The following is a 24,996-nucleotide window of genomic DNA, read 5'->3' as shown; positions in this document are numbered from 1 at the left end:
AGTCTTCACATCAAGTGTTGCTGCCAGGGGCAGTAAATTCATGTACCCAGGTTAGCTGCTTACATAAGTAGAAGGAACATTACTGGGACAAATACCTACATAGCTTACAGGCAGGAAGGCAAAAACAAAAATGCAGCACCCGGCTCCAGTCACTGAGGGGGAGCCAGCATTTGGTGTCACTCCTTGGCTGGTGACACCCCCGCACCTCCCTTATGATGCCAGTGAGTTAACCCATTCTAACAGCAAGTAATGAACTATAAACATCTATGTGGTGTAATCTTAAAGTACCTAAACAAGGGCTGATCCTTGATTGGATATATTGTAAGGGTTGACTCATCCATTTTTGCCATGATTAGACAGGAGACTTTGTGCCACATATTTAAATAGTTATTGAAAGGTAGGTCTTGACCTGTTTTTTTTTTTTTTTTTGGTGTCCGCCTGTACATTCAAGTTTAATGGTTGCGTAGTACAGCATGTGCACATCACCACATCAGTGATGCAGAACTCATTACATACAAGGCACAAATCACTACCATGTAAATTCTAGGGCACAAAAAAAAAACAACACACACACACACACTAAAGAGAAAAAAAAAAAAAAAAAAAATTGTTGTTTTCCGTACCTGAAATTTCAGAATTTTACAAAATATATTTTTATTACCACTATTTTTCAGGGGCAGAGACTGGAAAGTCAAAACACTGACACTTCGTGGATTCCAATATCAGTTTAAATGGATCTTCAACTTTAGATTGTATTTAGATGTGGCTTTTATGTAACAATGATACGTAAAGCAAAAATATTTTCAGTGTTCTAAACTCCTGTATAAAAGGTGGGTGCAAGTTTATATCTGTCTGTCATCATTAACTAGGTAACCTTGCAAAGATCAGAGACCAATTCAGAGTCACATGCAAATCCAACAGCAGACGCAATTAGCGATTTCTAGCAAATTGTGTACACACCCCACCATGCAGAGATGCCTTGTCTCAGGCTTTCTGTGAGTCGCCGATTGTCTGAAACATGAAATAGTTACTGGGTGGCAACTGGGCGGCTATCTTGCAAACACACGCAAGAGATTAGTTTCGTGGGAGTGTAACCGGACTGCATTCTTTTTATGAGGCATTCATGTGACAATAAGGACGCCAGTTTGTCACATCATTTGCACATAGCATAAGTAAAGGGCCCTAAACATCACGTGGCCATTTCCCTGATCCAACCGAAAACGCCTATCGGCGGCCATCGATGATAGACGATCCATCTGGAAAATTCTTCATGTTAAAAATCCCACATTAGACAGACAATCACATTTTGGTAGGGATCGGCCAATAAGGAAAATCCACATGTTGGATTTCCCCGATCCCTGCGTCTGGGGATCAGGAAATTGAGACACCCAGTCGCTGATGTATGGGGGCTGTAGGTGTAAGTGCAGATATTAATGCTGATGGTTGAAGCTGTAGACGGAAAAAAAAAAAAAAAAAAACCAGTGGGCAGTGTGACCATACTCAAGTCTTGTATTAGTATATGGTAGTATATCTGGCTGTCATGGCAGTCCGCACTTGGGGCCACTTTGCGCGGGACTCAGAACCAGGCTCTTTATGAGAAAATTAAGTCAGCTTTGTTGGAAAAAAAAATAAAATAAATAAAAGCACAAAAATGTTTGTGTCTATAAATACACATCAGTGCATTCCTCTAGATCTGAAAATAATTGGGTCATGAAAAAGAGCTGCATCTAAAACATTGGTCTCTATTGTGCATAACCTGTAACGCTACAGATGATCAGAGCATAGAATCACCTACCATAAGTCCAGTTGTGGAATATGGGGGTAGGTAAAAAACAACCTTTTAATATATATATATATATTTTTTTTTAGCAATTTTTCCAAGAGGGATTATGTACACACCTCAATAGGTTTTGTAGCAACCACTATGTCATGCAGTTCCAAAAGAGATTGAGGACCTCCAACCCAATCTGATGGCTCTTTGACCATGAAGAGCTCTCTCCTATAGAGCAGTGAAAGATCTGCCTTCAAATCAGTACAGTTCTGTGTGTGGAATTAGGCAACAGCAGGGATCCTAAAGTAAGTGCAAGTAAGATTATTCCAAGGAGAAATCTGTTCTTACTAGTTATTTTGTACATATCATATGGTTTTTGGTTTAGCACTGACTAATGAGCACATAGTTTGAGTTCACATGGAAAATTTATTCAGCAGGAATAATCCCACTGGATGTCCAGAAGATTCAAAAGTTAAAGGTTCACGTAATGCAACAAATGAAATAAAGGGTGTTTGATTATCAATGCATTGGTTTTGGTCAGAAAGGCACTGTGTCACTGTATTATGGCCACTAATATCCAAACATTGGAGAATCTTCTGAGAAGTACCAACTGCTAGCACAATGAACCAAAATAAACAAAATATTTGGTGCAGAATAGGAAAGTTAAAGTCATATTTGAATCATTAAAGGAAATTTAGATAGGTGTAAAATTTTTCAAGGTTCAACTGTTCATATGAATGACATTCTTCTACTTATTCAGTAACAAACAGAGCAGAATATGTGATTAATCAGATTTAGTGTGCAAAAACCAAGTAGCATAATTTCTTCCTTGCCATCAAGCAGAGAGCTCTGGTACAGCATTATTTTGGCTGTGCAGTATATCGCAGGTATTTTTTCCCAGAAGGCAGCTCTTTGGTGAAAACGCCACAAGTGAAGATTCTGCTAGCCTCTTCCTCGGGAACATTCGGTGGGACCATAACTCTGTCCCCAAGCTAGAAAAAGAGAAAAGGAGGGTTTAATATACAGTGGATTACTTTGCACAATATTGAAGCTGTAAATAAGGTAATCCTGTGCCAGAGCTTGGAAATTGTTATGGTAACTTCTACATGACCAACTTTAGTTAAATATATTCATCTCAAGACCAATTTCAAATTATGGGGTCTATTTACAAAGCCTTGGATGGAGATAAAGTGAACAGAGATAAAATACCAGCCAATCAGCTCCTAACTGTCATGTCACAGGCTGTGTTTGAAAAATGACAGTTAGGAGCTGGTTTTTTATCTCCATCCAAGGCTTCATAAATAAACCCCTATGTATGTTCAAGTGTCTCCCACCCCTCAAATCAAATAGGGCTTTCTATCTTTCTATTTGTAGCAAATAATGCTGGGAAGACACTACACGGTATATCCTTCGTATAGCAGACAAACAATATATTGTTCAGTGCATCGGCTGACTAATACACATTTGTGAACAACGTCTTTAACAGATATATTGCATTGGTCATTCTGCACGACAGGTGCGATATATCTAAGCGCTATATGCATCACATCTGTGTGTATGTACAGACGACCAACCCATATATGCTGCCCGCAGGAAACAGCTACAATGACATCACGACTGGACAGGCATATTTAAATGCCTACCCAGTTGTGATGTCTGTCCAGGTATATCGTGCACCCGATTGGCAAGTGTGTATGCTTACGAAAAAATTGGTTACTGGGTCAGCCAGCTTGTAGCAACGTCAGACAAGTGTGTACCCCACATAAGTCTTATGATTAGACTGAAACACCAATAGTGTACCACCAGCAAGATAAACAGCATTGATTGCAGAATTGCTGCCCACTTTGATTACACTTATTTCAATTGTTTACCACTCATTGCAAAGTCCACCAGGGACATACCTAAATTGGCATCAATTTTTCTAGGTACAGTTGCAGTTTTTAAAGGAGCTCAGCAGGGAGGTTGTTCCAAACATCTTGGAGAACTAATCACAGATCTTCTGTGGATGTAGGTTTGCTCAAATCCTTCTGTCTCTTCATGTAATCCCAGACAGACTGATGTTGACATCAGGGCTCTATAGGGGCCATATCTTCACTTCCACTCCTTGTTCTTCTTTACACTGAAGATGGTCCTTAATGATATTGGCTGCATGTTTGGGGTCGTTGAAATGCTGCAGAATAAATTAGGAGCCAATCAGATGCCTCCCTGATGGTATTGCATGATGGATAAGTGCCTACTTGTATTTCTCAGCACTGAGGACACCATTAATCAAATCCCCAACTCCATTTGCTAAAATGCAGCCCCAAACATGCAAGGTACCTCCACCATGCTTCACCGTTGCCTGCAGACACTCATTGTACCGCTCTCCAGCCCTTCGGCGAACAAACTGCCTTTTGTTACAGCCAAATATTTCACATTTTGACTCAGTCCAGAGCACCTGCTGCCATTTTTCTGCATCCCAGTTCTGTGTTTTCGTGTATAGTTGAGTTGTTTGGCCTGGTTTCCACATCAAAAAGGTATGGCCTTGTGCCTGCAATTCTTCCATGAAGACCACTTCTGGCCAGACTTCTCCGAACAGTAGATGGGTTAACCTGGATCCCACTGGTTTCTGCTAGTTCAGCTAATGGCACTGCTGGACATCTTCAGATTTCGAAGGAAAGGAAACATGTTGTGTCTTTCATCTTATGCAACAAGTTTCCTTGCCGACCACTGCTTATAAAGGTCCCAACGTTACAAGTTTCTTTGCACCCCAGCCTGCTTTGAAATCTTTGCCTGGGAGAGACCTTGCTGATGCAGTATAACTACCTTGAGTATGGTTGCTGTGCTCAGTCTTGCCATGGTGTATGAACTGTGACATGAAACAGTCATACACAACCTCACTTTTGAGAGTTTGGCTGTTTCTCACCCAGTTTTAAGCCTCCTACACAACTGTTTCTGTTTCAGTTAATGACTGTTTTAAACGGAATCGGTATGAAATACCACCAGCTGCATCGCCGGCGGTTCGATTCCCAGCAGCGCCTGGCCAACCACAGCAGAGTGCCCGGCAGCGGAAGCCCGACAGCGCTGGAAATCCCGATCGTCCCTAAGTATCCCTTCGGTCGGGATGCCAGGCGCCTGTCTCCCGGCGTCGGGGAAATGTCAGGCGTCTACATCTAGACGCCCAGCATTTCACCCTCGCCGGGATAATACAGTCGGGAAGCCGGCTGCCGGTATTAAGGCAGCCGGCTTCCTGATTGTATACAGTTTTAAACTACATATGAAAATGATGATCATTATCACCCATTAGGTGTATGATTATCCAATCATAGACTATAATCCTACAAAATCCCTGACTTTGTGCAAGTGTACCTAGAAGAATCAATGCGGTTTGAAGGCAAAGGGTGGTCACACCAAATATTGATTTGATTTAGATTTCTCTTCTGTTCATTCACTTTGCATTTTGTTAATTGATAATAAACTATTAACACTTCTATTTTTGAAAGCATTCTTACTTTGCAGCATTTTTCCACACCTGCCTAAAACTTGTGCACAGTATTGTGTGTGAGTTGTGGGGGAACAAAGGTGGGAGGCTTTCACAAAGAATTAATTCTATCTTGGATCATCCATATAATAGTATCCATATTATAAGCAATATAGAACATATAAGCCACAGGTTCTCAAACTCTGTCCTCAGGACCCCAAAACAGTGCATTTTTTCCAGGTAACCCCACAGAATTACAAGTGAAATAATTAGCTCCACCTGTGGATCTTTTAAAATGTGTGTCAGCGAGTAATGAATACACCTGTGCACCTGCTGGGTGATCTGGAAAATGTGAACGGTGTGTGGTCCTGAGGACAGTGTTTGAGAACCACCGATATAAGCAATATAGCATTTGCTTGGATTAATGCTGCCCATCCACTAGCAGACCTCAAAACAACTGCACAATTACGACATTGTAATCGTGTCAGTCTGTGCTGTGCCTACACTGAATGACTACTCGTTCAGGGTAGGCACATCAATCATCTGCAAACATGCTGAACCTGACGTTATTGTCAGGTTGTCCAGCATGTTTGCCCAATTATAGACGTCTAAATGACCAGCGGGAGCGCGCACCGCTGGTCGTTTTAGACATTTTTGCAAACAATTTGCAAGCGATTTAACGATATTGTTATCATTCAATTTAATTTTCTAGTGGATGGGCACCTTAAAAGGTGCCCATCCACTAGAAGATTAAATTGAGCGATTGAACGATAACAATATCGTTAAATCGTTTGCAAAGAGGTCTAAAACGACCAACGATGCTCGCTCCCGCTGGTCGTTTAGACATCTATCATCGGGCAAACATGCTGGACAACCTGACAAAGTCAGGTTCAGCATGTTTGCAGATGATTGATGTGCCTACCCTGAATGACTGCTCGTTCAGTGTAGGCACAGCACAGACTGACAAACGACTGCACGATTACAATGTCGTAATCGTGCAGTCCTTTTGAGGTCTGCTAGTGGATGGGCATCTTAAGCCAATTAACAATTTGTTAGTAAAGTTTTTATTTTTCCTCCTTTAAACAGTATGGGCATATTGTTGATACTACTAAGGTATTTGGGAAAATATTGGCAACATAACCCACCTGAAACATTAACCCTTAAGGGTTTATTCACCAAGGGGTAGTTTATAAAAGCCACTGCTTCGCCGATTGTTCAAGCCCAACATTTAAATGTGAAATGCTTTTGATAACAAAAACATAGGGCGTTTAGCTATTAATAGCACTGCCCTTTTAAAATTTGGGCACAAACAGACCAGGAAGCCGTGGCTTTTACAAGCTGTTGCTAATTAAACCCCTTTCATTCACAACCAAAATTTTTAAAAAAATTTAGCCACTAATCCCCAGCATCATACCTTCCAGTCCACAGGAGTTGCAACGTTGTGGTGTGACGTCAATTGAAGGGAGTCCACTACTCTCAATATCTCATCAAAATTTCTACCGGTCGTTGCTGGATACAGTATTGACAACTTCATTTTCTTATCTGGGCCAATAATAAATACCTGAGACAATACAGAAGAGAGAAATCTGGTTCATTCAATTTCTTACAATTTGCTTTTAAAATCAACTCTTGTACATTAAGCGACTCACTCAACTCAGATACTCACACATCGTGCAGTGACCGGCATCCCTTCATTGTCCTTCTCATCAGGGTCCAGCATACCTAGTTGCACAGCAAGATCCCGTTTGGGATCTGCAATAATTGGAAAGGGTAGAGTCTCCGTGGGCTCATCACAGTTGTATGCATTTATGTCCTGCAGGTGAGAAAGCATTATTTTAAAAACACACACACACACACACACACCTTACTCTGCATAAATGGATTAATACACAATTATTTATTTTTTATTATTATTAATACACACCGTCTTTCTATACAAATCCACAGTTTACAAGCCACGATAGTGAAATTTTACATATGAGCGTATTAAAACACAGTGGAGGCAACTAAATTTGAAATCAAAATGACTGTTCATTTTTAATTGATGAAAAACCACAATTTTTGCATAGCATTCGCCCTCTACAGGTCAGGTACGGAATTAAAAAAGGATTTAGCCTATCTACTATTTTTTCTATTCTATCTTCTCTACTATATCAAAGCGAAAATTTGTCCTTCTGTCTTTGTATACAAATCCACAGTTTACAAGCGAAGATTGTGACATTTTACATACCAGCGTATTAAAACACGGCGGAGGTAACTAAAAAATTTTTTTTTTAATCAAAATGAATTACTATTCATTTTTAATTAATCTAAAACCATAATTTTTGCTGGACGCTCATTGTGGAGCCTCACAGCATATGGGTAGGGACTCGGAGCGAGCGTTTTGTGTTGTCGTGTTTTGATATGACTCTAATGTTATTATCGAAGAGAGCTTTAGCAAGCTTTGCCAGCATTCTCAGCTCTCTGACTATATCAAATTATGCAACAACATTTACTTCTTTCTTCCAGCTGTGTCAAAATGACAACTTAGCAAGGACCCTGCTGTACTGTGAGTTGCCAAAATATTACACATGGAATGCTTCTCCCAAAGTTTTTCTGCACAGAAAACAGGGAGTCGCTGTAGATGGTTATCCTGGTATCAGAAGCTCTTGGCCGTGTTTACAGTGTACATCCTACAAATTTTTAATGCTTCCATCTCCGAAGTTTGCTTTACACCGTTACAGGACCTACTGCCTTCGGAGACCTTAGCACTGTTGATGGGGAAGTTTGTCACACTGTTCGTGTGGAAACAAGCAAGCATTCTTATAAATACCAGGCAACGTACATACATACATACATACATACATATATATATATATATACATATATATATATATATTACACACTCCAAAGAATGGATGAAAGAATGTTATGCATGCTCATTAGTTGGGACTAATTTCTACATAGAATGGTCTTGTACCCACCACTTGCATATCATTAACTAGTTTATGATGCCTGTGTTGGACACTAGCAGACCTCATTGAGTGATGATATTTAGCCAAGCCTATTCCTAGGATATGGCATGCATTACTGCCTTACAACTCTGAGGTCCTAGGTTTGCTTCCCACCAAGGACCTAATGGAGCATACACACTGTCAGATGTGTCAGATGAACAATATGACCAACGATTTGAAAGATTTTGCAAATGATTTGAACTATGAACGATTTTTGACTGCATTAAAAATGACTGAAATCATCCAAAAACAGACTGCAAACACATCAGATGTCAGATATCATTATCTGACCATCGGGAACACGCATCGTTCAGACATGTCAGATTTTCCTTCAGATATGAATGATTGAACGATTTTTGAAATAGTTAATAGTTCAGATCTGAAGAAAAATCTGACCATGTGTATGCACCATAACTGTGTGGAGTTTGTATATTCCCCGCATGCTTGCGTGGGTTTTCTTCAGATACTCCAGTTTTCTCCAACAACCCAAAAAAATACTGGTAGGTTAATTGGCTCTTGACAAAAACAAACCCTAGTGTGTATGTATGTGGTAGGGAATATAGGTTGTAAGCTCTTCTGGGGGCAGGGACTGATGTGAAGGGCTAAATATTCACTGTAAAGCAATGCAAAAAAAGAGGTGTGAGCAATATAAATAACTGGTAAACAATTTTGCTGCAACATCACTGATAATACACATTACTATGAAAACACAAATATGTAAGGTGTTCATTATGTTTACTACAGCTAGTCACAAGCAGGGGCGGATTGACCAGCTCGTAGACTGGGACAGTTCCCACTGGGCTGGCACATGGCCATGCCAGCACTCCCCTCAATGGCTTACACAGTCATCCCACCACCCTTCCCCTTCCGGGCTGGGCACTACACAGACTCCCCGACCAGGCCGGGCACTCCCTCAGTGCCACAGTACACAAACAGTCCGCCCCCTTTCCCGGGCAGCACTACAAAGAGAGCCTCCTCCCTAGGCTGTGCATTCACCTTAGTGGCTTAGCCAGCTTTACACAGACAGCCTCTGCTGGCAATAACAGCCGCGGTCGGAGCTCAGCTCCAATTAGGCCGCATTGGGAGCATCGGCGCATGCAGAGAAGCTCTTTGTGTAGTCTGTGTAGGGGCACACAGAGTACTGGCAGAGAGACAGTCTGATGCAGGGGAGCCTGCATGAGAAGAGAACGGCGCGTGCTACCCGGACAGAAGCTCAAAGTGCAGAGGTAAGGAGCTCAGGGAACTGGCTGCAGTGTTAGAAGGGCTGGAGCATTAAACTCACAGAGCAATGCTGTATATAGCCCAGTGTCAAACCTTTGTCAGCTATTATTCCTGAGCAAAAAGTATTAGCCCACTAAACACTTAAAAAATGTATTATCCAAATTGGCACCGATCCTTCCTACATACCCCTAAGCCTTCTTGCGCTATAAACATCCCTTCTAGTCATGATTTGCCATTCTGTGTGCGACTGCATCTGCATGTGAAATGCTACGCGTTTGTGTCATAGCTGCTGACCGTATCGTATGCAGATAGAACCGCAACCGCACACAGAATATAGGCATTCCACATGTTTTAATCAGCTCGTCTGCCCTATTTGTATCGCTTTGGGAATAAGACACATTTGAAGGGATAAAGTCACACGAAAATACGCTCGGCACTGGCGAGTCGCACGGTGCTCAAACTGTTGTGTAACGCAACTTGTAGCGCACAAAGGATAGATGTGTGTGGACACCCCCTGTATGGCCAGGCAACACGTGTCAGAGAGTGGTGCAATTTTTTCACCAGGAAAGAGCTGCATCCTGTGACTTAAAACTTAAGTCACCAAGGCTTAATCAGCTTCCTCCATTCATTTCTATGTTGTGCTGACTGACTGACTGACAGTTTTATGGTGAGGAAATTGGAGCATTCTGAAACACCCATGTGACCAAGCATGTAATCTTGAACATTTAAAAACAAAAAAAATTCTGAATACAATGGCAAGTACAAGAATCGGTTATCCCTATGGTCACTGTACATTGCAAGCATCAGACACATGGGTCAGTGCCCAACTGAACCACTTACAGTATATGCAGACTCAAAAATAAGGCACAATAGTCCATAGGACTGCACTTCTTATTTTTATAAGGTAGAACTTACCCTCGTTATCTCTATTTCTACGAGGTCCATAGGTAACCTTGGGGTATAGGTGATGCAGGGTCATCCGGGCACCAAGCAGTTAAATTCTTCTCCAAGGATGCACCGGGACCTTCCCCTATACCCCGACCCCAGGATCCCCTCAGTTCCGCAACAACCCGGGGGGGGGAGGGAGGGAGAGGGAGGTCTGGAACACTGAAGAAGTACATTCTCACACAGGAGAAGACAGAAAAACCGGAGACCTGAGCGAAGCCCATGTGAAGCACAGGTGCGTGAGGGCAGGTGCCCTGTGGTCCTCGTAGAAATAGAGATAACGTGGATAAGTTCTTACCAGCTCTCTTATTTTCTACTTCGGGTTCCATAGGAGGTCCACAGGCTCCTGTACATAAAGGAGAATCCACCGCCCGAGGGGGAGCATCCTGAGTGGTCTGAATAACAAACCACGTGGCCATCCTACCAAAATATATGGCTTAAATGTAGCTTAACTGGCCATTCTCTCTTGTGCAAACTAAAGAAGAATAAACAAGGAGTCTGAATTTCAGAAAAAGAACTGATACGATCCCCATGAATCCTGGGGGTAGGTCCTAAAACAAATGAGTCTGTCACAATAATTTCTGCATTAAAGTTAAAAATTAAAGACTACCTTAGAAAGGAACCCAGGGCAAGTTTACAACACTGCCCTGTCCCTGCGGTCAGTAAACCATTTGAAATCCACTAATATGTGGTTCAAATGGAGAGCCCTAATGATCTTGGACACATGAGGTCCGCTTCTGGCAGACCCCCACCTGTCCACTAGGAGCTGAAACCCTACCAGGTGAAGAGTCTATTCACCTGAATGTATGTTCTGATGGCTGAAGAATCCCTCTAACCATTCAGCCTCCTAGTATGAACTCCACCCCAATGTCAGAGTGCAAGACCCCTCTGTCATTGCTACTCTGCTTTGGGTTACTAGCTAAATAAGCCACTGTTGTGGCGCTGTCCGACTATGACTTCACAGACCCTCCGTGAAGTATCAGCCTCTTAAGTCTTTATACAGAGAATATGATGAGGAAATCAGCTTTATGAAAAGAAAGCGCAATCCGCAGAGAGACTAACTCTCTCACCCAGGCAAGCATGGTAGCCCTGGGTGAACTGAAAAGGTCAGCCTCCCACCCTGGGACCCCCCAGGATGAGGCCCAACCCGTCAGGCGGAGGGCTTATCAGGCTTGAGAGCTGGATGCCTGGCACTCCAAGGCCGCTCTTCTGGTATTAGATGGCCTGGGAAAGGTCTGAGGCCGGGCTTTGTCCGAAGGCCGAAAGTTTCTAACAGACAGAGTCCAAGTCCCTGAAGTGGTTGGAGCTGAAGGCAAACAAGCTGTTCTGGCTGTAGCCAAGTTACTGACAATTTTGGCTAACTCGGAGCCAAACAAGAGCTTTCCATCATAAGGTAAACCCTCCAGCCCCTTCTTGGATTCAGCATCCGTTGTACAAGAACGGAGCCACAGGGATCGTCGAGCTGCTGTAGAAACCCTGGCCTGTAGCAAACCAATGTCTAAGGCTGCCTTATTTATATATTTAGAGGAATCTCGAAGATTCCCCACTAAGTCCAGCTGTTCCCTGGTAGCATTAGAGGCTAAGGATTCTTCCAGACTGTTAGCCCAAAGCTCCATGGCTCGAACCACCCAGCAAATAGCCATAGCTGGTCTGCATGCAGCCCCGGAAAGGGAATAGGCAGCTCTCTATTCTCTTATCTGTAGGATCCTTTAGAGACGACATGGAAGGCATCGGAAGAGAAGCGCTCTTCAATAAGCGTGTAATATGCAAATCCACAACCGGTGGAGTTTCCCATTTGGATAAATAATTGTCAGAAAATGGGTACGTTGAGGCCAGATACCTCTCTGCAGCTGATAACGCTTCCCTGGTATTTTCCACGCATTCTCAATGTTCAATCATCTTTCCTTCCAGAAAATATGCATGTCTAGATTTAGGCGCGGGAGGCTCATCCTCCTCACTAATCAGGACTGCTTTAACAGCCTGTATTAGCCCAGTAATATTTAAACTTGACTTGACATGCACTTCCTGAGGAGGGGACTCAATGTCGGACTCATCAGGGAGTAGATCCTCATCTGATGTTACATCCTCATATAGATTGGCCTGTGAGGGCCACCTGACCCTTTTCCTAGGTCTAGTGCTAGGTGCGTTAACCTGCCGCACCTCGGTTGTACCTTGTAATGCCGCGGGAACTGTTAATCCACTGTGGGTGTAGAACCTGTGTGGGTACATATCTGCAGCAAGACCTGGGCTGGCAAAAGACGTTCTGCCATCTTTGTCAGTACCCCTGAAACATAGTCCCCTGGTAGCGGCTGTTTTGCGGCAAGAGTCGCAGAGGAAGCTTGAGGGGTATAACATTGCATACATTACTGTTCAGAGATTATGTCTCCTATTCTTAAAACTGCTGTACATTTCTAGCAATGCAGTCTATTAGTTTTCTGTCCCCCTGAAACATGGTTTCCTGGCTGCACGCGTCAGAGGCCGCAGACAAAACCGGGGGTAAATAACGCAGACATACCACCTCAGATATCTGTCTTTAAAATTACTGCACATTTGCTGCAAAGCAGTCTAGTAGTTGTTAGTCCCTCATAGTTCTCTGGCTGTGGCTGCTGTACTTCAAAAGCCGCAGACAAAGCTGAAGGGGCATAACACCGCAGACATAATTTTTTAGAAACTATGACTCCTTCCTTTAAAACGGCTGTACATTTCCTGCAAAGCAGTCTATTAGGAAGACGAATCGATATATCACTCTCACTACCAGACATAGTGAAGAGGATTACTACTCAATAGCTGTGATTGAAAAAGGGCCACACCCTTGTGATTAACCGCACCCGCACAACACCAGTGCTTATGGCTCAAAATAGGACAAAAGTACAGGGATAGCAGAAAAATCACTGACAGTTGAAAGAAGACATTTCAGACAGACAGAGCTAGCATACAGTCACAGGCAAATGCAGAATACATAACAATAGCTGCATTTAAATGGCACTTACTGGTCAACTATAAAGACTTATTTTATGCGTCTAATAGGACAAAAGTGCTACACTAACCACCCGAAGGGTGAAAGGTATGTAGGGGGACCCGTGCTCCACACTGCCCTCTGAGATCTGCAACGCGAGGAGAAGCACTCGTTGTGGGTGGAGCCGGAAGGCGGAAGCTGTCAAGTTTTAGGCAGACCACAATGGAAAGACTCTGTACAGCGGGGAGGAGCAGCCTGAAAGACAGGGAAAGCAACCTCCCCTGGCCAGCATTTAACCCCCAGGACACTGGAGTATAACCGCAAACTCCAGGCCGATGTCCCAAGCGGCTTAGTGTCTCAGTGTCTGGCCACACTTACTGTCAACCCCAGGGAGTCCCCAGCCCTGGAGGGAAAAGACTGCGCATCGGTACGCACCACCGCGGCGGGTGTTGCTTACCTGCGTCCCCGTTGTCCAGCCGCAGTCTAGGGAACCTCCGAGGTCTCTGCCAGCTGAAACCTCAGAGGCCAGCTGCGAAGCACGGATCAGTACCAGCGACCCAGCACCGGTGGGATGAAGACACAGCAGTGCGAACTTCCACTGGACTGTCTGCACTACTGCATATAATGAAGAACTTCAGGGCTGTTTGCACCAAACAGCCCCACTGAGTGTTCAGTGACCGACTCTGGCCAGGCACCTAATGAAACTGAGGAGCTCCCGGCCTAGGTGCGGGGTAGGCCCCGATGCATCCTGGGAGAAGAATTTAACTGAGTGGTGCCCGGATGACCCTGCATCACCTATACTCCAAAGTTACCTGTGGACCTCCTATGGAACCTGAAGTAGAAATAAGCAGATAAAATCAAATGTTGCAAGGTGTACTTTACATTTATAACGTTGTGCCATTGTTGCTGAGCAGATGTTATTTGCAGATTGTTATTGTGTTTCTTCATTTACAAACATTACTTTGTTGAGCATCTCAACATGTAACAACTGAAGGCTTTTGACTTATTGTCTTGTCATACATGTGCACCAACATTCTAGTGCAAGGACCAGTGAAAGATATAGGTAAGAATTCATAAGTCCCTGCCTACCACCCTCTTCCAGCAGCTTGTCTCGGCCAACAGCCAATGTAATATTTACCTTGCTCCAGCCAAGATGGTCAGGCACAGAATCTATGGACAGAGCGATCATGCGAACATTGCGTTTCTTGAATTCTGGCGCTAATTTTACTGCCCGTCCCAGCTCTGTGGTGCACACTGGCGTATAATCCCTCGGGTGTGAGAAAAGGACACCCCATCTGCAACAAAGTAAAAATAATATGCAGCAGTTAAATAGGGGAAATCTCACCAGATACCTGGTTCCTACATGTATAATAATAATAATAAAAAAAAGATATTTCACCGCTTGGCCTTATGGAGGAACAGGGTCCATAAATAATTGCAGGATTTTTTTCTTTTTTCTTTCACACCAGCCCTCAATACAAGTATTGTCATGCCTTAGCACTACGACAGTTAAACACTGATGCCATCTAAGGGGGCGATTCAATTGTTTGAGAAAATTAGCTCCTGTCTAAAGTGTCCGGGAGCTAAATCAATTGTTTGCATATGCAACCCCGTGCTGGTTGTGATGGCCGCATTCTCGCAGCCTAATGCTTGGGATTACTCATGTTAAGGGGATTCTCCCATGCTAAGTGCACAGCACTGGAACAGCCTCAAAAGCCCTACTCTACAAGGATTTCTGCTTGCAACCTCCTGAGGTGCTAGCAGAAATCCGCATAGAGTAGGGCTTTGGGGCTGGACATGCCTGGGATTTAGCAAGGGAGTGGCTAATCCCATGCATTAGGGCTTGAGGATGAAGCCATCACAACCAGTATGGGGCTGTTCATGCAGACAAGTGAATAGTTTAGACAGGAGCTATAAACAACGGAATCAAAGTCCTCTAGTTATTCAGAAACGCAATATGTTATGCAAAGAGATGACTGGAAAATATAGTGAAAGTATTTGTTATTTTCTGCTATTGTACAATCTTCTGGGAACTACTGTGCATCCCAGTCCTGTGTCCCCTCTTTTGATGTTGAATGTTGCCTAGTTTTCAAAATGGTATGTTAATATTCTTACACATTATATGCATTTCATTCATACATTTTCAAGTGCACTTTTTTTTATATGAAAACCTATACATAAAATCTTGCCTGTTACAGTTTTGGACAGGTAGATTGATGCTAATGCAAGAGCCTCAAAGTGGATTTTAGTGGTGTTGAGAATTTAAGAAAAAAAAAAAAAAAAAAAAATTTGCCCATTTGAGTACATACTCTCAGTCAAGTCAGGGAATGCAGTGCAGCGTTCAGCATTGGTGAACAGATGCCGTGCACATGCTTGCCGGACCCAGGATGAACACTAAGACTTACCTGCTCCTGATGGCTGCAGCGGCTTCTGGGTCCCGGCGGTCATGCGACTGACTTCCAGGTCAGAGCTGCGATCCTCCAGGCCTCCAGTGAGTATTTCTCCCCTAGCGCCTAACCCCACACCTGCAGCCTGAACCTAATGTTCACATTTAACCTGACAACATTCTGAGAATTTCCACATGTTGCCTGACATAACTATCAACATTATGTCAACCTTTTGTCTACAGCCACACTGAAGGTTTCTTAATAAGGTTTATAAAAAGCACTGCCCAGAAGCAAGTATTCAATGTGAACACAGAACTATATAAAACATAGATGTATAATATGTACTTACACAATACCTTTATTCAGAAATAAATTATATAGGCACATCAATCAAATGATGACAGTATCACACTGTACCCATTAATGCTTCTCAGCATGCAACACACTTCATCACAAAATAAGTTTCTGACAGCCAGGAAAGCTCAAACAGCATTTGCTTTCAGCAATATCACCATCAGAGGTGCCAATAGAAAATCTGGCCTTTCTGGTGGGGTTAGGTCTAGACTATACAAGGCTGATGGACCTGTGACATCACACCCACGTGACCCGGCCTGAAAGGGGGAGGGGCTGGGATGCTAACGGGGGACCAAAAGTGTCCCTTCGCGGGCTCGCTACGCTCGCCACGCTTCGGGCACGGTGGCTCACTGCGCTTACCACAAATATTTATTCCCCCTCTATGCCCTAGTGGATGGTAACGCAGGAGCGGTCCAGCCTCCTGCAGCGGTCACGTGGTGGATACGTCACAGAGGTCCTTTAGCCACATAGGAAATAGCAGCAACCTTTCTGGTGGTATTTTGGCATGTAGTTTCAAACCGTAATTATGAACAACTTTGGGTTTAGTAAATCAAAAAGGTGTCCACACAAATTGCCAAAGAACTTGCCTTTTTGCAAAACCGCTATTAAGTTTGCCCTATATGTAACTGGGTAGGACAAGGGCAGTCTCACATGGAAAACGCTGCAGGCCAAATCAAGCACCTCTCCCTCATTAAACTGACTGGATGACATTTTTACATTCCATGCCAATGCTCGTCTCAGTGCATAAGGTTAAATTAGATCAAACGTTAATAAAAGGGAAAAAAAAAAAAAAAGTTTAATGTTATAAAACTAAAAAGTGAACCTGCACCCAGAACCTCGTTCATCTAATATAAAATGAAAGTGCTTGTTACAAAAAAATCCCAAAACCTAAGATCTAAAAGCTAAAATGCCAGACTAAAAATTGTGCTCTGTAAACAAAGTAAACTGAAGATAGACAATTCACACAGTCCAATGTTTATAGCCCCTTTGCTAAAAAGTATACTATGAAAAACGGAATAAGGGAGCTGTAACTTAGCGGTGATCAGTGTCAGCCGATCTCCTAGTGTCCAAGCCGTTGAGTCTTTGGTCCAGACTGCATGCGATGTGACATCAGTGTTGCAAAAATACAATCCATGTGCAGGTATCACCAACGCATTTCGTTACTGTTCAGTGACTTTCTAAAGGTCATTCATCAAAGTTCTTTGCAATTCAATGCTAGCCCTCTAATTTAAAAACAAATGTTATTCCCCACTGCAAGTTTAAGTCCCTTCATCCTGCATATATACACACACACCTCTAAAGTTCCACCCACGTCTATCACACATGGGGCCTGATTCAGAGGTGTATGCTATTGCAGCCACTACTGCGTCTTTTTGCCAATGCCGTTTTGGTATTTGTACAGAGACACCAACGGGCTGAAGCTCTAATCTGCCGCTGAGCTTAAGACACCATCAAACATTGCACCAGCTCTATGGAGCACAGAATGTCTATCTGAACACGGCCACTGGTGTCATTACAATTTCGGCAAGAGAACGGTCGCTGACCATGACATACCCTTGTATGGCTAGCCATCCTCTTTATCACTCAAACGCCCAGTGAAATTGTCTCTCTCTGCGTGCATGATTAATTTGGGGCCCGATTCAGAGGACGCAGGGAAGCGAATGTGCAATACTGTATAACTAATATGCTAATGCAGCAGGTGCAGAAACTAGGACAGCCCTACCTGACTGTAGCTACCTACTTAAAATCAGGTGGATCACCAGCCCACAAATAATGCTCTCCAATTAGGTTTAATAAGTGGAAACACACAGGAACATAGTTTGACTGTAGTTAAGTCCCACAAAAGCTGCAGGCATAACTGGATGGAAAAAGCGGCTCCATCGGTACTGTACACGCTGACAGTTACCCCAAAGCCTAACAGACTATGAACACAAACAGCAGCATTCATGTCCCACCAAGTGGTCCCTAAACTGGACTCACTTTAAGGTAGAAGCAACCGTAACCACTCAGCTAATAAGACACACCTGTAAGTGCAGCTCACACAAACAAGTGTTTTTAACTTAAATTACCGTAACATAGGGCACACCTACTGTATATGTGGTGATACTGACAAGTCAAAAACATCACAATAAATGTGATCAATCGGTCACCAGTTATTAGAGAACAATTGTAGGATGTAAACAATGTTAGTTAAACAATTATTTTTTTGGACAAGATTATTCATGCAACTAAAAGAGGTAATTATTTTAAAATACTTACATACAAAGCATTTAGGAGAGGAGTATTGTTGTAAGCTATAATTATTTTCTGAAACAAGCTCCCATATGGTCATTAAAAACTTTATATCATGCTCAAAACCATATTAGTGATTGTAATAATTCTGGCCTGGTGCACATTAGCCCGTAGAAAGCGAAGCACAATAGCTGCACTACATAGAGATTGTTCTAGAATCTAGTGGGTTTATACTAACAGGAGAGATCAGGAAGTACAGAGATTAGTCGTTAGTGACACTAGGACTTGGCTGTGTGACCATGAGATATGAAAGGAGAGGGGGGGAGGTTAGTACATGGTAAGCATGCAAGCGCTCAGATAGGCAACTCACATAGCTCCAACTGCTGGAGAACTACAAGCCCCAGCCTCCATACACTTAAATATATACAACACGGAATCAAACCATCATGTAGCTTACTGTAATGTAATATATATATGTATATATACACACACATACAATCATAGTAATGTATAAGGACTCACGCGTCACCCAGGAACTCATGGAATTTGATCCTGCCGATCGTGGTGTCGGCCTCAAAGTCCGGGAAGCAGTCACCCAGCAGTAACCCAGGCATGGCTGCTGTCAGACGGGACTCAGCACGTAGCAGAGCAGACTGGTATATAGTAGACAGTCACACACCCGGGCCGCTGGTTGTGGTAACAATTAGACAGAGCGCTCTAATGGGCGTAACTGTGAAGGGAGGGGAGGAGTCCCTGTGAGCAGGAGAGAGGGCCCGGCTAGGTTATGCAGGTTACGGGGAGATGGAGAATAAAGGCGGGGAGATGATCCCGGCCGGCGCTGCTCCTGACCTTCAGTCTCTCAGTCAGAGTGACGTCAGTGATCGCAGTTTACAATTCTTGTTGCTTATCTTGAGCGTCACTAGCGAACGTGGGAAGGAAAACAAGTTGCTGGTTGGCAAATATCCCTGATGATGGGGAACTCGTGCTGAAGGGAAATGCGCTGTCAGTGTAACCATGCACTTACCTAATCCATCATGACTAGAACAAATTTGTCTTCGTTTATTTTCCATGGAATAACAGTAATATCTAAATCAAGGCGTCTATTCGTGTAGCTGCTTCATCCTATTTTCCCCAGCGGTGCCCCTGATTAGTGTAGATATCGCCAGAGCCATAACTAGACTTTTTGGTGCCTTGTGCCACAGAGAGCATTGGGCCCCCTCCCATTTTTTTAAATAGGGACATAAAATAGTGCACCTGAAAAAGGGCCATGGCCTCATGAGGAAGGGCCAGGGAAGAGATAGGGGCAGCCAGGAGATGCTGGGGATAAAAGAAGGGTAACAGCTAGATCCCCTTCCATAGATTGATCATGACGTCATCAGCAGTGTCCAACGTCATTCCCTACAATCCAAGGGGGAATATAACCATGTGGCGAGCCACCGTGCCCGAAGCGTGGTGAGCGAAGCGAGCCCACGAGGGGTTAACTTTCTTATTTTGGTGCACTGTGTGGGTAGGAAACTACACTTCCGCCCTCAGTGCACGTCACTTCCAGATACAATAACTGAAGTGGAACTAGTCTTTACCATACAAGAGGAGAAAGCTACAAGTAAAAATGATAATAAACAGGAAAATTGACAGGCCCAAACAGCGCCCCCTGCCCTGCGGTGCCCTGTGCCAGGGCACTGATCGCACTACCCTGGTTACGGCCCTGGATATCGCATTCCCCATACAGTAGTATGGGAAGAACGATCTATAGAAGCACGCTTCTCAGAAAAATGTTGCTTTCTCAGGATGGCGTAAAGATACTCCTGTAGGGAGAATAGCAGAGAAGACAGCTGTCTCCCTGCCTTCTCCCTAACTCCTTCTCCCTGTTCTCCCCAGCTCCTTCTCTGACAGGTAGCCAATCGGGTGCCTGGGCTACTCAGCTGGAAAGAAGCAGTGATGTCTATCTTCCTGCTTCTGGGACGTGAGTCATCCGATCTTGTACGCAACACATACAGAGGGCGGGATGTACTAACAGTGGCGCTACTTATCGCCAGTCACCGCATCCCTACTGATCGCATATGTACTAACATGCGATCAGTACCGCAAAGAACAGCTCTTCCGATAAGAGCTGTCCTTTGCGACCCGCTCTTCGCCGTGAACTTCCGGGTTTATGACCCGGGAGTCCATCTGCGCATGTGCAGACTGACGTGGCGGCCGCGGGGCATGCTGGGAGTGATCTGAACGGATCCCTCATACCAGCGCGATGTAGAGCCGGCAGCCAGGTGATGGTACATACGGAAAATGCGGTAAAACCCCGAAAACTGTTTTTACTGCATTTTCCGTTTAGTACATCCCGGCCAGAGTCGTACAGTCAGGGAAATGCATGCAGCATAGGGGTTTTCAGCACTTTTTGCACAATAGCAAATAATTGCTTGAATAACCATGGTCAATGCTTAAGCTTACTCAGAATAGGCATAGGAACTCCCAGAAAATAGGGGCAACATGCCCCATTTCCAGGAATGCAGGCCGACTCCACCCACTCCCCTCCCCCAAATGGCCAGGATTTGGCGAACTGCGAGAGATCTCGCAGTATAAGACTGCTGCATGTGCAGTACAATTCCTGTGCATGCTCTGATCTTACATCAGAGATGTATGCAAACCATCAAGTGTATAGTTTATGGAGGAATGGATCTTAGAGATCCATTCACTGTGGCATCCGGCAACATAATTGGCTGGCCCAGACGGAGGTGCAGCTGGTGCCAGGCAAGGAGGTCCCACCGGGTGCCATCCAAAACAGGCTCATGTGCCACCCTTTGGCACATATGCCATAGGCTGCCAACTCCTGACTTATACCATACGACTAGTAATGTGCTATAAGGTATAAATGAGAAACGTCTAATCTGCTAACCACAGCAGAGCACCAGCCTCAGGAAGGGTCTTCAGTATCACAGATTCAAATTTTGACTCCTGTCACTCTTCTAAGGATATCGCCCTGTTGGACGACAGTCTGAGTATCACTTTTTCAACTCTGTTTTTGATTTAGGGATGGCCATCGGTGGGGTGGGCCCATCAATGATTACCATTGATGGCACACAAACCATCTATGGTGAACCAATAATGATTTGCACCCCCTTGATGGTCACCACCGCTGCTGGTATGCTGGCACGGGCCAATCAAAAATGGTAGCGGGCTAAGCTCCCTCATGTCTGTCATCGATGGTAAAACTAACATCGGCTTTCAACCATCGATGTATGAAAACATCGATGGTCGATGGCCATCCCTACTTTGAATTCTGCCCAGTCAATCAAGAATTCTAGTATGGTCCAGGTAAAAGAAAGGCCATCTGATTATCGAGCTTCTACCCATTCTGGTTCCAGCCATATTCCATCTTCAGTTACTACTGGTTGAAGTATCCTTGGACTCAGAGCCTGATTCTGAGCCGCTCGTAAGCAGCCGCTCCGAGCGATGTTCGCACATCTGCGCATGCGTATGGGTCGTAATGCACGTGCGCCAACCAGTCATTGCGGTCGGAAATCGAGCGCTCGCAAAATAGCGAGTGCCTGCTAATTTGAGTGACAGGATGAGGCGTTTGTGGGTGGTAACAGGGGAAGATGCTTGAAAACGGGGAGTGGAGATCCGAACGTAGGCGTGCCAAACGGTCAAAACGGGCGTTTTAAGGGTGTGCATAATTAACAAAGCAGCGTCATCGGCCACGTCACTTGGTTGTCTCTTAGTCTGAACTGTTCGCATGATTGCGGTAGGAAAATCCAACCACAAGCACTGCGAGCAGTTCAGATGCCTTTCGATGTACTCGATTAATCTAATAAATAGCGCAGATGACGTAGGATGCGAGCGGCCAGGGGGCGTCTTTACAAAATAGCGAGTGCATGTTTCTTTCGCTCGCTCACACATAGAGGCGTCAACAGACCGCAAAGAGCGAGCGCTTAACTTAAATAGCCGGCCCCTTTTTCTGAACGAGCGAGCGCAAATAGCGACCGGCTCTGAATCAGGCCCTCAATCCGGTTCCACACGTCTGCGTAATGGTTCCTTCGGTTTCAGCCGACTCCAGTTCCTCTGGACCCAATTTGGTCCCATCTGTTGGTTCAATTAAAGGACTCCAGCCAATTTCATACATAGCATTCTCTCACCAGTCTAAAGTTCCGCAAGCTAATTCCATTTCTGCTCATGAGTGTGCTTTGCAAGCTTCAGTCTGCCAGAATGTACTCAGCTCTGTGCTTTAGTATGTCAATACCTCACTGACAATGACTCGGGAACACCAATGAAAATTACTCCCACCAATGATATTAAATGCTTGCTCCTATCCTTTAGAGGTAAAGCCTTGGAATGGGTTAATCCACTCATTGAATCCAAAGTTCCGTAACTTAGTGATCTTCCAACTTTCATTAAAGCTGTTCATACAGAATTTGCTTCAAAACCAGTCTATTTGGGACCATCTAGGTATCCTTCCCAATCTGCCAAAGATCCGCCTATTGCTCAGCTCTCCGTGGCATCACTGCCTGAGCAAGATCTGGTTTTACTTGACCAGTGTATTAAAAACCTCCAAGCTGTCAAGAGACGAGACATTTCAAAGCCTATACGAAGACCTCACACCATGGACATGAGAATTGCATACACTTCCTTGTCTCCTTCTTTTGGCAGCTCCTCTGAAAGTACTAATCTCCTCGATTCATCATCCACTCACTCTTCTAAATATTCATCCAATACTCAGTTTTCCGATCCATCGCTTTCTGAGCAAGATCAAGCTTTGTTAAATCAATACATCAGGAATTACAAGAATAGGAATACTCCAAAAACAGTTCAAAGACAACAGCCTGTTAACTTAAGTCCTGGCTATGTTTCCTTCAGTTCATCCTCTGATTCCTTTGGGTATTCCAGTCATATGGATGCATCATCTGACTTAGCGCCTAATTCAGCAGTGGGGGCGGCGATGGAAGAAGCCAGGATCTTCGTCGGCTGATGGAGATTTCCTGGCCTCTTTCCCTAAACTGCGGCGGCCGGCTGCAGGACCACATGGGTCACCGCAGCCGGCCGATGGTACGCAGATTATCCAATGCTGCGTTGGACAATGCAGCTCGGATTAGTAATGTACAGGAGGTGTGATACCTCTTTCTGCATTACCATATCTGCAAGGATCGTAATTGCAAAGCTGCCTGCGTGCATACATCATATCTATAGCCTGCATGCAGCTTTGCAATTACGATCCTTGCAGAAACAGGCCCTTAGACTCTGTTTCCAGGAAAAAATTATCTCATTTTCACTTTGGATATGAACCCTGATTCCAATAGTGAGTTTATAGATGACTCAAGTTACAATATGTTGGGTTCTATACTTCATAGTCATGTATTTTCCTAGGAAGAAAATTCTGTTTACAGTGATGTCAAATGGTCCACTTGTTCTGACAACAAAGGTCTTACCTTTGAAGATGAAAATGGGGAAGACTTTTGAGGACTTCAGTTTGAATATGTTCATGAGTTCTTCTGGATTCCACTTCTCTAGCTATTTTTGGATGGGAATTCTTCAAGTACTTCAGAGATTCAATGTGGGTGTCCAGAGTCCACCCATGAAGGAGTGGGTATTGTCACAATCCTGACTAATTTTTCCCATATTCTAATAGTTTCTCCTACTGTATGTTTTACCTCTGCAGTGTTTGTTTAAGCTAGCGCTGAGGTCCATTCGTGCTGTGACCACACATCACTCCCGGATGACGCAGAGGCCCGTCTGCACTGCACATCACATCCAGCTGGCTATGACATCGGTCCACACTTCCTGCTCTGTGCTCTCAGTGTGTTTACTCAGCATGCTAGCACGCAGGCTGCATGTCAGAGTTACCTCCAAAACTCACTATGGGCGCAGTCATGTTGGATTCAGTAACATGACTCTCCTCCACCCCTCAGAGTGTTGCTCCCAGACCAGCTGATCACAGCATCCAATGCCTTGGGATCCATCCCTATAAATTCCATTTCCTAACTGGCCCACATTGCCAGTACAACATCACTTCTGTTGAAGTTACAGCTCTGTGCTGAGCTCCCATATATGGTTCCAGTCTGTACTATTCCAGTTCCAAGCCTGGTTGCAAGTCTCCATTCCATCTGTGCTCCAGTATAAGTTATCCACTGAGACTTGATCCTAACTACAACCATCAGTCCCATCCGATATTTTCAACCATTGGTCCCAGATGATATCTCCAACCATCAGTCCCATCCGATATTTCCAACCATAGGTCCCAGCCGATATTTCCAACCATTGGTCCCAGCAAATATCTCCAACCATCGGTCCCGTCACAAACCGTTGAAGTTCTTCAATTCATTAACATCAGTTCCAATCCGATTGTCTCCACACATCAGTTCCAATCCGATTGTCTCCAAACATCAGTTCCAATCCGATTGTCTCCAAACATCAGTTCCAATCCTATTGTCTCCAAACATCAGTTCCAACCTGACTGTCTCCAAAACATAATTTCCAATTTGATTATCTCCAAACATCAGTTCCAATCCGATCCGGTTTCATTAATCCCACATCATCGATTCTATTCCATCGATTCAACAGCACCGGTTCCAATCCGACCTTGCTTCACCAATATCATATAATCGATCCCACTTTATCAGTTTATATCCGATTCTACCACGACAGTTCCTATTGAGTTTCCATGTGGTAGGTGGACTCGCATTTTTGGT

General features: G+C 44.2%; 2 protein-coding genes across 2 annotated transcripts in view; one reads left to right on the top strand and one right to left on the bottom strand.

Moving 5' to 3' along the window:
* The window catches only part of ANKRD45 (ankyrin repeat domain 45), a 94,821-nt gene extending 93,976 nt beyond the window's left edge, over positions 1 to 845 (top strand). Inside the window, exon 6 of the mRNA XM_088482187.1 lies at positions 675 to 845. Within this exon, the coding sequence (XP_088338313.1) occupies positions 675 to 703 (29 nt within the window). The 3' untranslated portion in view covers positions 704 to 845. The remainder of the gene's footprint in view (positions 1 to 674) is intronic.
* Positions 846 to 2,177: 1,332 nt separating this feature from the next.
* Positions 2,178 to 19,176, bottom strand: PRDX6 (peroxiredoxin 6). Its single transcript, XM_088482188.1, has 5 exons — positions 18,842 to 19,176; positions 14,485 to 14,641; positions 6,898 to 7,044; positions 6,646 to 6,792; positions 2,178 to 2,763 (listed from the first exon to the last, which is right to left on the bottom strand). The coding sequence occupies exons 1-5, from the start codon at positions 18,931 to 18,933 to the stop codon at positions 2,632 to 2,634; spliced, it is 675 nt and encodes a 224-aa protein (XP_088338314.1). The 5' UTR covers positions 18,934 to 19,176; the 3' UTR covers positions 2,178 to 2,631.
* Positions 19,177 to 24,996: the final 5,820 nt, after the last annotated feature.

The sequence above is a fragment of the Taudactylus pleione genome, unplaced genomic scaffold (assembly GCF_031769625.1).
Source record: "Taudactylus pleione unplaced genomic scaffold, aTauple2 ptg000017l, whole genome shotgun sequence".
Lineage (NCBI taxonomy): Eukaryota > Metazoa > Chordata > Amphibia > Anura > Myobatrachidae > Taudactylus > Taudactylus pleione.
Note: the sequence above shows the minus strand (reverse complement) of the source record. Positions and strands in the feature narration are given on the sequence as shown.

Bases quoted from the DNA above. Each gene is read 5' to 3' on its own strand.
- PRDX6 (XM_088482188.1), bottom strand. From the start codon at position 18,933: ATGCCTGGGTTACTGCTGGGTGACTGCTTCCCGGACTTTGAGGCCGAC. The intron at 7,045-14,484 runs GTAAATATTACA...TCTCACCTGCAG, and splicing joins ACCATCTTGGCTGGAGCAAG to GACATAAATGCATACAACTG. The intron at 2,764-6,645 runs GTATGATGCTGG...CTCTTTTTCTAG, and splicing joins CAACTCCTGTGGACTGGAAG to CTTGGGGACAGAGTTATGGT.